This window comes from Vidua macroura, chromosome 3 (assembly GCF_024509145.1).
Source record: "Vidua macroura isolate BioBank_ID:100142 chromosome 3, ASM2450914v1, whole genome shotgun sequence".
In the NCBI taxonomy this organism is placed as follows: domain Eukaryota; kingdom Metazoa; phylum Chordata; class Aves; order Passeriformes; family Viduidae; genus Vidua; species Vidua macroura.
Genome location: NC_071573.1, coordinates 38,712,513 through 38,728,482, shown reverse-complemented (window position 1 = coordinate 38,728,482; position 15,970 = coordinate 38,712,513). Strand labels below are relative to the sequence as shown.

Below are 15,970 nucleotides of genomic sequence, written 5' to 3'. Positions count from 1 at the left end.
CAGGCAAAAGCTGCTGTTGCTAGGAAGCTGCAGGAGAAATATCTGTGATGGAAATAAGCCTGTACTTGTGTGCTGGGCAAAATGTACTCCTCCAGCTCGGCAGAGTTCACCTTGCTATTGTTAGCAGCTCAGCTTACCCAGCTCTGCTCTTGGGAATTTGGGTGCTTTTGGTATTTTGTGCTGACTTTCTTCCCTGGAAACCCCATGGCCAGGGCTGGTGTGTGGGTGCCTGTGTGCTGGAGGGACAGCTGGCTGCACAAAGATTATCAGGGGAGGGTTTAGCAGGAGCCTGCCACATCAGCCCATTGTTGTCTGGAGAGCAGCATCCTGCCTGCTGGGGTTGCAACTGCAGGTGCTTCCTCAGGTCCCCCTGATGCTTTCCAGACATGTTTTTTAGAACATGAGCCTGCAGAGCCTGGTCCCCTACACAGCCATTTTCCTCCCTGATACTGTAAAACCTGTCTGGGGCAGCTGAGGAGTCCTTTGTGACCAAGTGGGGTAGTGCTGAAAGGGTTGAAGGCCACCTTTCAGGAATGTTTTAGGTTCTGCTTGAGGTGTGCTGTCTAAATACAGCTTGTCTTGTCTAAATACAGCTATACTGAAATAAAGGGGTGCACTGAAATACCCCAGTAAAAACCCTTTTGTGTCAATGTAAATAACTCTGGACTAGAGCTATGGTAGTGCTTTAAGTAAAACGGTATAGTTGAAAGCCACAAATATTTTAAATACATTTATGACCTCAGGAGCAGTGTGCCAGACATTTTCAACAGTCCATGTGTTTTTGGAAACCCCAGCTTAATCTGAGAAGTGTCGACTTCCATCACTTCTCCCTAAATTGGCAGTGTTCATGGCTGGACTTTGTGCACATTTGTTCCCTGGTGTGCTGGTAATGGCTGGTTGAATTTCTACCTTGCACCAAGCATGACCTTGGGCTGCAGTGAGTAGGGGAGTAGGCTGAGCTTCTCCTACAGAAATTGTCCTCACAGAAATTACTATATGACTTAAACCTTGTGAAATGACGGTATCAAAACAAAGGCAACATTTTGAAATGTTTGATGAAGGGATGGAGTGGGAGGAGGAGAGAACATGGGTTCCAGTGGAAAGGAATTTGGAAATGCAAGAAGAAAAGAGAAAACATTTGTGTGAACATTATCAGCAGTTTTAAAAATGAACAGGCAAATGTTATATACTGAGACTATGAATGTGGAATTGACCTTTCAATTTCACTTATAACAGTGAGGGCTGGGAGCTCATGTCCCTGAGGGAAAACTGACATCCTGTATCTAATACCATCTGCAGGAACTGACTTCGAGGGCCAAGCCCAGCTGCTGCTGCTGCTGTGCACGTTTGTATTTCGGCAGGGTATTGAGGTGCCAGTCAGAGCTCGGCGAGGCATCCTTATTTACGTTAGAGCCCTCCCTCTCAGCGCACAGCCCATTAATCTTGCAGTAATACCCAGCACACTGATAACTGGGCAAGGAGCCACATGCACAGGGCATGTCAAAATCCTCAATATCGTCAAGTAACATAAACCGAAGTGACAGGAATTGCCTGTTTAAAGAACCTTTCGACAAAGCTTTCGTTTATTCCCGGTGTGCTGGAGCGTACATCTCCCCGCGTCCCCTCCTCGGCTGGTGCTAAATACTGAATGAGCGCTTCTGTGTGCGCGTGGTGCTTCTGCAAGCCGACAGCCCCGCAGATAAATAAAGTGCCCTCCTTTTCAAGTGATAGTAATCTGAGACTTTTCCGTTACATGAGGCTCCTAACAAAAGGTTGTAATTCCAGCTGCTTCGCTCGGGAAGGTACCACCGTGCGCGGTGCTGGCACAGCGGGGCCGGGACCCCGCGGGCAGCCGCTCCCGGGGCGCGGCGGAAGGACTCGCTGGGGCGCTGCATGAGCCGGGCCGCTCTTGTTCCGCCGCCCCTTCGTCCTTGGTATAGCCTTCCTTTCCTCCACCGTGCCGTATGGTAATTGAGTGACATCAGCCTGCGCCCGGGCGGCTGCTGTTTATATTACAAACCAGCAGAGAGGTCTGAGGTGTGCGCGGCTCCTGGTAGCGCCGGCCAGGGCGGCAGCGCGTGGCTCCATGCTGCCTTTACTTCGGCCTGAATCGCACGCTTGCTTTTATTTCACTTAGCTTCGCCAGAGCCAGACGAGCATTTGAACGAGATTCAAGCACTTGAGAGTTGCCTGTTGTGGAACTGGGAAAAAAAAAAAAACAAAAAACCACCCTCCTGGTGTTTTACGTTTGAATCCATTACAGAGAGCTTACCGCCAAGCCACACTGCTGGATTTTGAACCGAAGCTGTTATTTACTTAGGGCTTAGGGGGGAGCGTTTTCGCTAGGGACTGACGCTAAACTACTGGAGGAAGCTGGGATTTACCTGGATGTGTGGTAAAGAGACTTGTGGTTCCTTTATGCTGCAGTTCATCGTATCCCTACGCTACCTGTAAATGGAATTACAAAAATCAACCAGTATGCCCGGGCCGTTGTCCCCAGGATATGCAGCTCAGGTGCCGTATAACTATAACCAGTTAGAAGGACGATTCAAGCAGTTACAAGGTAAGCCTGTGCGGGTTTTTTTGGAGGTGTTGCCATGCTATGATCCTTGTAAGCATGTTAGTCCAGGCTTATTCTCATTGCACCGAGGTTTTAGTGAGAGAGGACGAAAGTGGTGCTGTGGGAAAAAGCTCTGAGTTCTTTTAAGGGCTACTGTGTGGCTTTTCTCACTCCGAAGGTGTCCTGAGCCTTACACGGGGTAAAGGTATGTGTCCAGCCTCTGAGCCACTCAGCCTTGCAATGAGGACTAAGCCAGACCACGTCTCTCAGAACGATAAGGGGCAGAGTGAGGAAGCAGTCTTCTATGTATTTTATCCTTAAATAAAGTACAGTTAAAACTGGCCACCACTCATAAATCCTAGCTGTGCTTGGGTGCAGTTTGCAGCGCAAGGGCCCTTTCCAACCCCTGAGTAGCTCCTGCAAAGGTGGGTGGCTTCAGTTCTTCAAATGAAGAACAGTTGCATAATTCCCTAACGAATTAGTTTGCTCACGCTATAGATAGCTGAGAAAGCTTTTGTGCACTTTAACATTCTCAGTTTTCTTTGCTTTTATACAGGGAGAATGTCCTTTAATATTTTCCCCTTAAATTCCCAGTCTGTTTAAGAACCAGAGGTTTATTTTGGGGGTGCCGTGTGCTCTCTGCAGGGAGGGTAGGCCTCAGCCCGGGTGGCAAACCCCCAGTGCAGGGGGGGAGGATGGTGCCCAGCAGCTCCATGCCTCAGGCAGGGTAAAACAAGCTCTGCTGTTTCTCTGTGGAAGACTCATTCCAACAATGAATGAACTCCGGGATTGTAGTTGCAAAATAAAAAAGAATTCTTCACTGAAACCAAACCTCCTCCACTAGATCCATGTGACTCTGGAGATAGTCCCAGAGCAGCCTGAGTACAGCGAAGTGCTGCCCTTCTGTGCATGTTTCCTAATTTACTGTGGTCTGTTCTTCAAGTGTGGTCTGTGGTTCCTGTCAGAGAAGGGGCAAGAGCCTGGTTAGTGCAAAGAATGTTCCTATTTGTTGGGTTAAGGAGGGAGGGAAAGAAAATCTTTCATTCATAGCACTTGGTTTATCTTGTAAACTGGCTCACAGCAATGGCTGCACACTGCATGTAGTAAGGCAAAATGACAGTGTCCTAAACACTCAGAACATGGAAATTCCTGGGACAAGGCATGGAAAATCCAGGCTCCAAACTTGCACATGAGGAAATGCGTTACAGGCTTTATCTTGAACATCTGTCAGATCTTAGGCTGTGGTACTTGTGATGGAAAGAACTAAATTTGTGGCATGAAGAAAAACCTGGCTCATGCCTCTTTCTTTGCTGGTTTAGTTAGCAGTCTAAAGAAGGCAGATTTTATCATTTTCAGGGTCACTGCTTCAGGAATCCATTATCTGTGTGTTTACATCACATTGAAAGAGGAAAGCAGACTGCATTGTTGAAAGCACAGAAAGTGAGTTTTCCCTTCAGTAGAATGCACTGAGTTGGCTTAAAAAGGTTAAGAAAAATGCAGTGCTCTCCCTAAAGTACTGTAATTTCCTCCAGCAGAAGAGATAAAGTGCAGTAAATTCTGTGCAGTTTTGCAACAGACCATCCTGTGGCTGTTTATTCACACCATAGGCTTGAAAATGAGTGCTGCCAGTGATCTTGTTCAGGGTGGAGCTTAGGTGCAGGCAATGTTGTAAATTATGCACCACATACTTCATGAAATACTAAATAACCATACAAAATATCATGTGTGATGGAAAGGGAGTGGCTTAACTCTGCTGACACAGAAGAGGTCTTTCCTCAGATTAGTGGCTCTTTGCTTGAAGAATGTCTACAAAGCCATTGTTTTGTGGTTGTAAGATTTTCAGGACATTCTTGCTGGAAGGCTCTGGTGGGAACAGGGAGTGTTCTGTGGCACTGGGCAAGACTCAAACCCAGTATAGATGAGCTGAATATATGTAATTTTTTAGAATTACAGATTTATCACCAGTTTTACCTCTTTTACAATGGAGGTGTACAAACAAGTAAGAGCAGATGCATTTCAAATAATCACATACTCCTTGATAATTGTTTCACCCCTCTACTCTGGGTAGGAGGGCTCTCTTGAGCAGCGCCAGCATCGGCACCACACAGATTACTCTAACTTCTGCTCATGTCCTTCACACACTGAATTTACCCCTCTTTTCTTCACAATTCCTCCAGTTACTTTGTGAATCTCCAGCTTTGCGCTAGATCATAGCAAGGTACTGTTTAGATCTAGTGAAAGTTGAGTTTTCATCAAAAAAAGCACTCGGGAGTATATTGTTTTGTCTAAAATAACAGAGCAAGTGCTCAGGCCCTGTACAAAGAGAAGTCTGAATCAGCAATGAGTAGAAGACAACTCTCTCATCTCCTCTTTCCTAAGATAGACAATACATGAGGTTTGACACTGCCAGCTTCACATGAGGAGAGGAGCCAGCCTAAATCTGCCCCAAAATGCTATGGACAAAGCAAATTCACATCATACACGATTCCCTAGGCACTCCTATGCTCCACCCTTTTAAATGCCTTGAAGCGATGATTGTAAAGAAACTCTTGTTGAACTCGATGATGGTTGTGGGGTGATTAAAGCAGATTTTCCAGCCCAGTCCCGCTGGGGTGTGAAACCCAGTGCAGGTTGTGGGACTGCACTGAAGGGACCAGACGGGTTCCTTCTGCACCTGGAAGGGTCACATGGCAGGGGATCCCAGCTCCCATTTGCCTTGATGGGCCAAAGAGAAGCAGGATGTGGCAGAAGTCATTGCTAGGAGTGAATCATGACTCTCTTTGTGTCAAAAGAAGCCCTGAAGGCCAGTGTATGATAATCCAGGAGTTTAGCATGCCCAGCCCTTGTGCTAGTGAGAATGCTGGCACAGGTGTGGGGAGAAAAATGCTTTAGCAAGTTGTGTTTCCTTTATTAAGTTTCAGTAAGTTCCTATTATGCTTAGTTCACCCGATCCTGGAATGGTGAGTGAGCGATACTATCAGTGGTTGCTATCATCGTAAACCTAGGTGTGGAGTTTTGGTTCTCATGGCCACTTGTGCAGTAGAAAGGGATCAGGTTGCACGGCTGCAGTTGCTCGCTGCAAGTAAAGACAGAACCCCAAAACTTGTTTGTGGGAAACACGTTGCCATGGAGCTTGTGCAGGTTCTGTCAGTGGAGAAAGTTTGTCCTGCTATATTGAGGAATTAAATGCAAATCAAGCCAGATATGTTGTTGTTATAAAACGAAGGCTGTCCCCTGTGCTATGGTAATGTGGCAGGATTCTGTGGATTGGCTGGGCACAGGTGTAGGAGCTGGCAGGAAGAGGTTAACCCAAGTCAGGAATTTGGAAGGAGATCCCTGCAGCTGTATTACCTTCCAGCGGGAAGGGTGCACAGGGAAGCAGCTATCATCACTGCTCCAGGGGCTCTTTGCCACCCGGTTAGCAGGACAGTGGTATTTATTAACATCTCTGGCATTCGGGAGGTTGATGACTCTATCAGCTCCTGCCCTGTCATTGAAAAGTTGGGTCTCAGCTCCGGGGCTGTGCATGAGGTGTGAGATTTCCAGTGGTAATTACAAATGTGAAATCTTGGGGGATGGAGGTGAGCTAGATCTGCACTCCTGATAAGTCCCAGAGGAAGGCCAACTTTCAAAGGAGCTGTGCTGTGTGTCCTGCTGTGTGGGACATTGCAGGTTTGGGCATTTTTGTAATGCTGCCTTTCAGGCTGGACATTGGGCATTTTAGTGGGAGCCTGGTGTGTTTTGGTGCTCAGGCTGCATGAGAGAAAGTGCCTTTATTTTGATCTGTGTTAGAAATAGTATGTTTGAAAAACTGGACACTGGAATAAACTGTAGGAAAAATGAGCTGCCTTTCTCATCAGAGGTGTTTAAGATCAGTTCTAAACTCTGTTTCATGGGGATACAAAGCTGACTGTGGCTGCACAGCACTACCTGCACCAGGAAAGGCAATGCAACTGTATATTGGGTGCTTGGGGTAAAAGCCCCTCTCTCTGATAGAAGAACCTTTCAGCAGAGGAGCTCCTTGGCTTGGAATTCCTTGATCTGCAATGACTCAAGGAGGTTTGGCCTAAAAAGATACACACACCACTTCAATTTTTAAGTGGTCAATGGTAATCAGCTTGATCATGTATGAATATATGTGTAGGTTGGTTCCCATCTATGCTGCAGGACAGCAGGAAGATTTTTCTTGGTTTTCTGTTCTCAAACCGGGCTTTCCCACAGCTTTTGCTGCATGAAAATCTTCCCCCAAATCCCCATCTATGCTCAAGGTTAAACAGGGAGCTCCTGCTGCTGACAGAGCAGTTTGCAGGAGCTGCGGTGCTGTCCTGCACTAAGGCAGAGACGCCCTCTGTGTCACCAGGATCCTTGGAGTTCCTCCCGTGGGTGCCCTTTGAGCAGCCAGTTTCAGCAGTCCCTTCCTGATTTACCTTGTGAAGGCTTTGAGTCTCCTGGGAGCAGTGACCTGCATAGCTCCAGGCACTGATTACTGACCTGGGACACCCTACTTTGTCTACCAAATGGGTCACTGGCATTTCTTGTCATGGTAATTTCTGTTAAAGCTGAAATTCTGGGAGGCTGAATTTCATTCTGGATGAAATGTATCTGGGTTACACGGATTTTTGGCTTACCCCCTCCCCCCATGTTCTCAGATCCACCAAATGTGGAAATTCCTGTTCATTTGGCAAATTTTGCTTGGTTTTCTGGTGTCTGCAACACTCCAAAGCCTGAATGTGTCACAGCACACTTTAGTCTTCCGGTTTGGGTGAACACCTGAGCACAAGCTGCATGGTTGGAAGTCCTGTCAGATTTGCAAGGAGTTTTAAAGGGATCCCAATTTGACTTAAATGTGCATTTCTGTGATAGCTGGGCCCTTATTCCTTCCACTGCAAAGATCCAAACATATCCAAATCCTGACTCAGTTTTCAGGCATAAAATTGCCTTTTCTGGTCATGGGTTTTGGTACTTGTGGAGATAGAGAAGGCAAATTAAAGGAGCTAAGGGTAAGGTATTTCTGCTCATGTGGTCAGTATTGATACAGGTCAAAAGTAAACATTTAAATTGGATTTGGCTTCTCATTGAAATAACTGTGAGCATTTACAACTCCGAGCTGTTGGCTCAGGTTTTTTGTAGTCTGTTCTCTTCAATTTTCATTTATAGTATGCTTGTAACATTTGTTTTTTTAACTGTGTGTGTAGGGAAGTTAATTTAAAAACAATCAGAAATCTCTAGGTGCTCTAGCCTAATTTTGTTTTTAAAAAGGCAGTTCTGGAGCACTTCTTGTGGCTCTGAAATGAAGTAAACAAAGCTTGTAAGCAGATATTTTCACATGGGACAGTGGGGAAATCTCTAGGTGCTCTAGCCTAATTTTGTTTTTAAAAAGGCAGTTCTGGAGCACTTCTTGTGGCTCTGAAATGAAGTAAACAAAGCTTGTAAGCAGATATTTTCACATGGGACAGTGGGGTGTTTTGAATACCCTGCGGGAGAAATGTAGCCAAAGTAAAATTATTTGTGTGGTGCTCAACTGGTGTAAATCTCCACAGCTCATGGAACTGGGAATGCAGCACAGGAATCAGCCCTTGGGTGTTTCTGCATTCCATGTGTCCAAGAAGCTCCTGTATCACAGACCATCCCAGTGTTTCATGGCATGTTGTAATCACCTGGGAGTACAGGCTCCTACCCAAATATTTTTCCTATCCAAAAGCCCTATTCAAATGGATTGTGAGTTTTGCCATTAAGTTGTGTGGAAAGTGGGGCAATAAAACAAGCCTATGGACAGAGATGAAAGTGGTGATAAAACGACAGAGCAATAGTTGTTCTTGAGCTCTTTACCAATTTGGGTTTGTGATTTCCTCTTTTTCCTTAGTTTCTTTCATCTCTCTGTTTTCTGTTGGGTGCATGCTTTGACAATTAAAGTGAATGAGCTGCTATCTAAGCTTAGTAGAAATGATCAATAAAATCTAATTACGTGATTCACTAAATCTCCATTCTCTCTTCCCTCTACTAAACTCCTGTGAGATCCCAGCACATGGTGTGTAGTTTGGTAACTGCACCCCTTCTGCTCAGAGTCTGTATTTCCTGAGTATTTTATTACTAACAGCTGTGAAGGTCTTTTTGTTCCTGTTTAAGTTGAATTGAGAAGTATTAAGTATCAGCTATTAAGTAGCAGGATATGACAATGACATCTTTTCCTCATGTGAAACTTAATTATGTTCATTGAATAGATGGGTTTGGGAAAACTCTTACACCAAATATTGGAAATTAGTCTCTGTTGACTTTCAAAGCTGTGGTAAAGGAGGTAGAATGTCATAAATAAGGTGGTTGAGAATCTACTTTACTCTTCCCAGAAGAAATCAAATCTGAAATTCCATTTGGATATTTGTATCTGGGCCTGGCAGGTAACGGCCTTTATCCTGGTGTGATTGTCTGAGTGAAGTGACACTTCATCAAAGATTAAAGTTGTTTAATAAAGTATTAGTAAACAACTCCCCTCCCACTCAAAATGAATCCTTTTAAAGTAAAGGGTCATTTTTGGAGAGAGTCAGAAGCTTGTGGATTACTCAGCGTTTCAGCAGCTCTGAAATTCAGGGTAGCAGGAACGAGGTGGTGAGGTGCAGTGCAGAAGCAGAGGGGAATCTGATGAGCACAGGGGTGCTGCGGGGAGCAGGGCCTCACTCCCAGCTGCACCTCAAACATGTTGTGTCCCTGTTGGAACCCAGAGTCACTGTGGCCCTCCTGTCAACACATTTGCATTTAAGGAGAGCATGTGAGCCCAAATTTGCTCACTGCTCCTGAAAATGCATCAAGCTGAGTCCTCACATTTCTGTCAGAGGAGAAAGGCCCAGAGGGATGGGAAAGGCCCAGAGGGATGGGGAGCACTCATGCTTGTGACTTGTGATGCGGAGCCCACGCTCACACAAAAGCCCTTGTGCACTTGCTGCTGGAGCAAGGGTATCCCGGGCTGAGAGCCTCCTTTGTTGGGAGAGCGCTACTGTAGCCAAACTAATATTAACCAGGCTTGTAGCCCTGCTCAATGCCCCACTGTTCCCTAGAAAGGAGCTTACAGAGAAAGGCCCTTCAGTGTGCAGGGAACAGCACAGCCTGGCAGACACGCAGGCAGCCACTGGGACATGGTCTGGGGGCCACGCTTCTGCCTTTCAAAGGGCTTGTAAAAGAGCTGGCATTACCAAGTGGCCTTTTCATTGGATAACTGGAAGTGCTGATAATCCAGTGTTCAGTCAAGTTTGGTTTGTTCATAAAAATATAAGCTGGAACTTGAAAGGACAAGCCCAGTTATACATACGTGACCAAGTGACACTGGATAGGGTCAGTTTGCTCTTTGGTGGGAATCAGTAGCATGCACAATCCTGCAGTGGTTTTAGCTAAACTGTTTGGGGAGGAGGTCACAAATATGATTCTTATGTATTATTTATATTAGCAAAAAAGAGCAGTATCATCCCAAATGGCATTGTACAGAAGGCATACTTGGTGTCCTTGCAGAGACTTCAAACATCTATGCCTACAGTATTGCCAAAATGGCCAGGCATGTGCTTCTTAGGATTGGTTTGGTTTTGAGATTAGTGGCTTTAAGTTCTCTTGCCTGTTTTAGTTCTGTTAGGACTATTTTCAGGTTGAGGAGCTGAAGAAGTGCTCACCAAAGGGTCAATGGAAAAAGTGCAATGGCAAGGTACAAACATGATCTGTGTGACCACAGTCCTCTAATCACAAGCAAAGGGTGACCTTATACATTCAAAGATTAAACAAAACAACATGTGGTTACAAAGAGATTTAAGAGTTTATCTGAACAGAATAAATGCTGGCTGCCCAGATTTTTCTTGGAATTAAACCTCTGTGGTTTATCAAAATACCTAAATTTCACTTAATGGCTTGGCAAACTGCAGAAAATAAGCCAATATGCAGCATCCACTTCTCAGATAGTATAAACCAATGCAGCCCCATTAAAAGGAACTGCACAAACAACACAGTGCTGAGGGATTTTGTCTCTCAAATCCACTCCTCTTCCTAGATTTTTCTCAAATAACAGCTCCCCCTTGGTTTCAGCTTCTCCATGCTAATACCATATATTGGGTTCTGCCTTCTCGTTTCAAAAAGCCTCCAAAGTCCAGTTCTTAATATTCATTTTGTCCTGGAAGTGTTTCCAGTTTTTGGCAATATGATCTGATTATGATTTAGTTCCAGGAAAAAAGAGAAGTGAAAACCTGACCATCCCATCTGTAGTCAATGAACTACGGTTTGCTTTGGGTAATAATTAATTCTACATCTACTTTAGTATCTTTCCACAGTTATTTGGAGGGAAGGTAGACCTTGATAGTGCAACAGCTGCTTTTTTCAGGGTGTGTTCCTCTGTCAGCTTGGATTGCCTGGCAATATAATGGGAGAGACTGCTGTGAAATTGCAGATGTGACTGTGCTGTGATTGCAGGCTGATATGAGTAAGAGCCATTACGGAATGGCACTTAAGGTAGGCTCTTTAAATAGATAGGAGAGGTGTCTGGAAACATCAAATATTGGTGGTGTTCTGAACTTCTGACCTTTCTGTTATCCTCGTCATAGGAAATCCAATAATTTGGATTATCTTTACCTTTGAGTGCTGAGTGTCTCATGTTCTCCCTTCCCATGTCTTTGTTCACCCTGTGGGGTGTGAGGTGAGTTTCTTCCTCATCTGGGATCAGGAACAGAGTGTGCCACTTCTAGCTCAAGTAAGTCTCTTCAGAAAACTGGCAGTGCCTGCAGACTGTTTCCCTGGTGATGTCCTGGCCACTGTCACTTGTGCAGGTGCAGTGATAGTCTGTCAGCCTTTAATAGCAGATTAATTGCTGGTTGTATCTGGACCTGTTGCTCCTAGCTGTGGCCTAAGTCCTTATGAGAGGAACTCACAGGGTGAGACGTGGAAGTTATGGAACATTTTTTTCCATAGATCCCCTGCTGCTGATATATTACTAAATGATTCTCTCTCTGCCTCTCCTCCAAAATAAATATGTCTGATAGAGTATATAATAAAATTCCCATGATATAAACCTTATTTACTGGAGCCTTTGCTCTTAACAGTTGACTTGCACTGGTGTTTGCCAGCACACTGATGCTAATGATGCTCTGTGCAACTTGAAAGATGCTCCTGTGTCCTCAGCGCCTGGCGCCAGCCGTGTTCCAGCTAATTCCTCACTGCACATACTTTTTTCCTAAATAAAAGCAGTCACAAGTTGTCCTGGAGAGCAGACAACACTTAAGGACACCTAATATGTAAACCCTTTAACCATGCAGCATGTCCTGGCAGTGCCATCCCCCTCAGGGAGGGATTGGAGCTCTGCCCTGGCGCCAGCAGAGCTGCTCCCCACGCTGGGTATGGCAGGGCTGGGACAAGCATGGAATAAAACAGCAGCTCCAAGGGGACTTCCCCCTGTTTTTCCTGAATGAAATGGCTGGGCAGGGTGGTGTGATCTCTGCAGTGCCCGTTTCAGGGTGCTGGGTTTGTGGCTGTCCTTTCCCTCTCCTCCAGCCTCGTGAACGTGGCCCATCCTATCCAGTTCCTGGCAGGTTTCAGGTGTCTGTGTGAGCCACCTAATGCCGGAACACCTTTTGTTTTCTGTGCTCCACAACTCAGCTCTCCCTTCTGGTTCAGCTCCTGTTGCCAAATTCAGAAACATTTCCCTGGCATCAGGTGCAGGTCACCGTGGCCTTCACATTCAGGAGTGTATTCATGGATCTTTTCCTTTTGCATGAACATCTGGTGTGTCTGTATTGGGCTGAAATGTGTGAAATGTATGTAAATTTGGAGACCTGAAAATCAGTGAGTTGTGACTGAGGCTTCAGGAACATTCAAATGGGTTTGAGGTGCGACAGTGCATTCTCATGCCTGTGCACCCGTGTCTGTGTGATTTGGAGGTGTGTAAGATGGGTGCAAACACAAATAGTCTGTGCCAATGTGCAATAGTTCTGTGCTTAACCAATACCTATGAACTATGTTCTAATGACATTGCTGTTACACTAACAGACAACTGGAAGCATTAATTAGACACTGAACTTTCAGAAGTTGCTTTTCCTTTATGAATTGCCATTACCTCATAGTCTGTTTGGGACTTTATTCTGTTTTTGGGGGGTTTTTGAGGAAAACACCACACCACTGATTCACATTTTGAGGGGAAAAAACCCAGAATATGGAGACAATGTGCAACATGGCTAAGGAGGCATCAGTGAAATGACTGTGATCAGAAGTCTTTGATTGCTTTTATAATTTTCTCATTGTGCTAAAAATGAAAGAAAGTGAAGGCAGATACTTCTGGATCCCTTCCACAGGAGCCACACCTTTGTCCCTATGCAGGGCCTTCCAATTGTTGCAGTCATGGCCTTGCACAATCAGTACAACTCACAAGTCTACTTCTAAGACTAGAAAAACAAGTAATAAGTGATGTTTCTGAATGAAGATACACATTTAAGGTATTAAAAGTATAATTTACCCTATTTTTTTCAAATTTGCATCACCTTTTAAATCTCAGAGAGACTTTAGAGGGTTTCAGTCAAAGGGTTTTTTTCTGGTACTGCTTTGAAACTTATTACCTGGGCAGGAAGTACTGTGCTGGAAAGGGATCTCTTTTCCACACTCTTGCATAATCCCAAAGGCTAAAATGATTTTGCTTAAACATGCCACATTGTCCCACAAAAGCAGATCAGTAAATGACCTTTGGATTGGAATCAAACAGGCAAGTAAGAAAATTTTGAGGTGAGGAACTAGAATGCATGTGCAACTTGTTTGTGCCTCAGAAGTCCCAATAAAGTAGGTATTAAGGTGGCATGAAAAGAAAGATTGCTTATTATTGTTATTTTTTTAATTGCCACATGGATTTCTTAAAGTACTCCTTTACTATACAGAGTGACTAGCTGGAATGTGTGTTCAAGTTGAGATCATGGTTGGTTCAGTTTTCTGGCACTTTTCTTAAGCAGGCAAACAGATGAAGGTGTCAGTTCTGCCAATCTCAAAAGACACCAACTTCAGGACTTTCTTGGGAGCTCTGCATGATGGGTTTGCAGGTTAGAGCCAGAGAAGATTAGGGGTTTTTCCTCTAATGCTTCTTATTAGCACTTTGTATCAAATCTCATTAAAATAAATGCATTTTTAAAACTATCTTTTTAGAAATAATGGCATTTTATAAATGTCAAGGTTCCTTCAGTTATACAAGTGATTTTTACTGTAACTTACAGTATTTTTGTTGCTGTTACTCACTCAGTTTCCATCTCTAGGATTTTGTTTGCTGAGCTATGGTCTGACTTACCCGTGGTGCTGCTGAATTTATTCAACATCCTGTAAGCACAGTGTAGTGCATCTGACTCTACAATATGGCATGCAATTAACAGTAGTAAATTATTGTGTGGCCATGGAAACTGCAGGAACTAAACACATTGTTCAGCAAGGCTATGAATTCAGCTCTTATTAATCCCTGATCAACACAGTGGTTATTTAAATACATGTTCTTCCATTTAAAATATTTCTGTGATAATGAAAATTATAATTTAGCAGCAATTAATTATAATGATAACATCTCTTAGCACAGAGATTTAATATTTTGAAAGGATTAAATGCAGTCATTGTAGATTTCTTTATTTTCTATTCATGCTTCTCTGTCATTAAGGTGAAATTAGATTTAAACATGAAACCAACAAAGGTCTGGCTTTCTTTCATCTATTCTTCATTCTGATTGCAGTGAGTTTTTACAGAAGCATGGTCAAAACATACTACAGTTTTGACTTTGCTCTCCATGTAATGTCTCATCTCATTGTGCCTGAGATGAAAGAAGAGGTCCCACAGCCCTCTGAAATCCCTCAGTGGGATTCCATAGGAATACTGACAGTGCAGTCCTTCTGGCTTATTCTTGCTTAAGCTTGCTGGAATTCATAGAATCACAGAATACTTCAGGTTGGAAGAAGAGTTTATTTGGTCCATCACACGTGTTCAAGGCAGGGGCAACTCCCATGGTAGATCAGGTTGCTTATGGATTTGTCCTCCTGAGTTCTGAATCTTCCTAAGGATGGAGTTCCCACAGCCTATGGGGGAGGTAGTGTCCCAACACCCTCACAGGGACAGCTTTCTTCTGGATATGCCATTGGGATTGCCTTTGCTTGGTTCCCCCCCAGCCTTGCCTCCTGGTAGGTCTCCTCCTTCCAGGGTGGCATGTGCCACTGGAAGTGGTCACCCACAGTGTAGGGTATGCTCTGGAAAAGATGGGATTCATCATGCACGTTGCTGTCCTCACAGGGAGTGCTGAGTTCTGATGCTCATCTCTCTGTGACTCATCTCTGGTTAATGTCACTTACAATTCTGTATGTTCAAATCCCTGGCTAATGAGGGTCCCAGGCTAGGCACACAGGACCAGTAGGAATTGCACTGGGGGAATAGCAGTGCCAGTAGTCTTGTGTGAGAGCAGCTGCATTTCCTACAGTGCTGAGAAGAAGGAAGAATGCTGAAAGGAAAAGAGACCAACAGAAATAATAAAACCTTTCAGATCCTTCTTCCTACCCTTGCTTTCTTCCTATAGACAAGTGGGAATCCACTGTAAAAACTCTCATTCTGCTGGGTTTGCTGAACACGGAAAGAAATAAGATGGATCTGATGTAGAGAAGGACCTGGTATGTTCCCTGCCCATGCCAAGCCTTGCTCTCATACTCATTCAACACTGCCAATCAGAGAGTGTTTTGGACACATATAGAAAAATGTTTTCGTCCCCCTCAAAAAACCCCTGGCACTTCCCTCAATTATGCATATAATGTGTTTTAAAGGAAACTGCCAAGATCCGCCAGGACTCTGTGTGTGTGTACTTGAAACAGTGCAGTGACCTCAGGTTCTCATTGTTCTTCTTCTGTGAGAATTTTGCAGTGTCCTGGGACAGGCAGATGCTTTTTCCATGCTCCTTTTGATGAAGTGATTTGTTTCTTATGCAAAGGGAAAAGTGGCAACAAGCACTGAAATCAACTCAGCCATGAGGGGTTTGTGTCCTTTTGCGTAAAATGCCAACAGCACTGAGACATTTTCCATGCTGCTTTTTAAAGGAGGCCCATTTGAACACTGCACATCATGAGGCCAAAAAGTTACTCCTTTATTTGTCTGTACTTTTGCTATAGATATGGCTTTGTAACATCTTTCTTCAGAAAGGAGGAAGACGGGCCCAGAGGAGGCCACCAAGATGGTTAGAGAGATGGAGCACTTTTGCTTTGGGAAAGGCTGAGAGAATTGGGATTGTTCAGCCTGAGGAAAAGAAGCTTCAGAGTGACATGACTGTGGCCTGACACTGCCTGAAGAAGGTACAAGAAAGATGGAGAGAGACTATTTACAAGGGTCTGGAGTGACAGGATAAGGGGGAATGGCTTCACACTGACAGAGAGAAGGGTTAGATGGGATATTGGC

General features: G+C 44.5%; 1 protein-coding gene across 6 annotated transcripts in view; it reads left to right on the top strand.

Moving 5' to 3' along the window:
- SPTBN1 (spectrin beta, non-erythrocytic 1) overlaps nucleotides 1-15,970 on the top strand; it is a 117,831-nt gene that overhangs the window by 46,803 nt on the left and 55,058 nt on the right. Inside the window, exon 1 of one of the 6 annotated variants that reach the window (XM_053972599.1) lies at nucleotides 2,393-2,563. The exons of the other annotated variants lie outside the window; for them this stretch is intronic. Coding sequence (XP_053828574.1) covers nucleotides 2,455-2,563 — 109 coding nt within the window. The 5' untranslated portion in view covers nucleotides 2,393-2,454. Of the gene's footprint in view, nucleotides 1-2,392; nucleotides 2,564-15,970 lie in introns of those variants that run through there. 6 annotated transcript variants of the gene reach the window in all.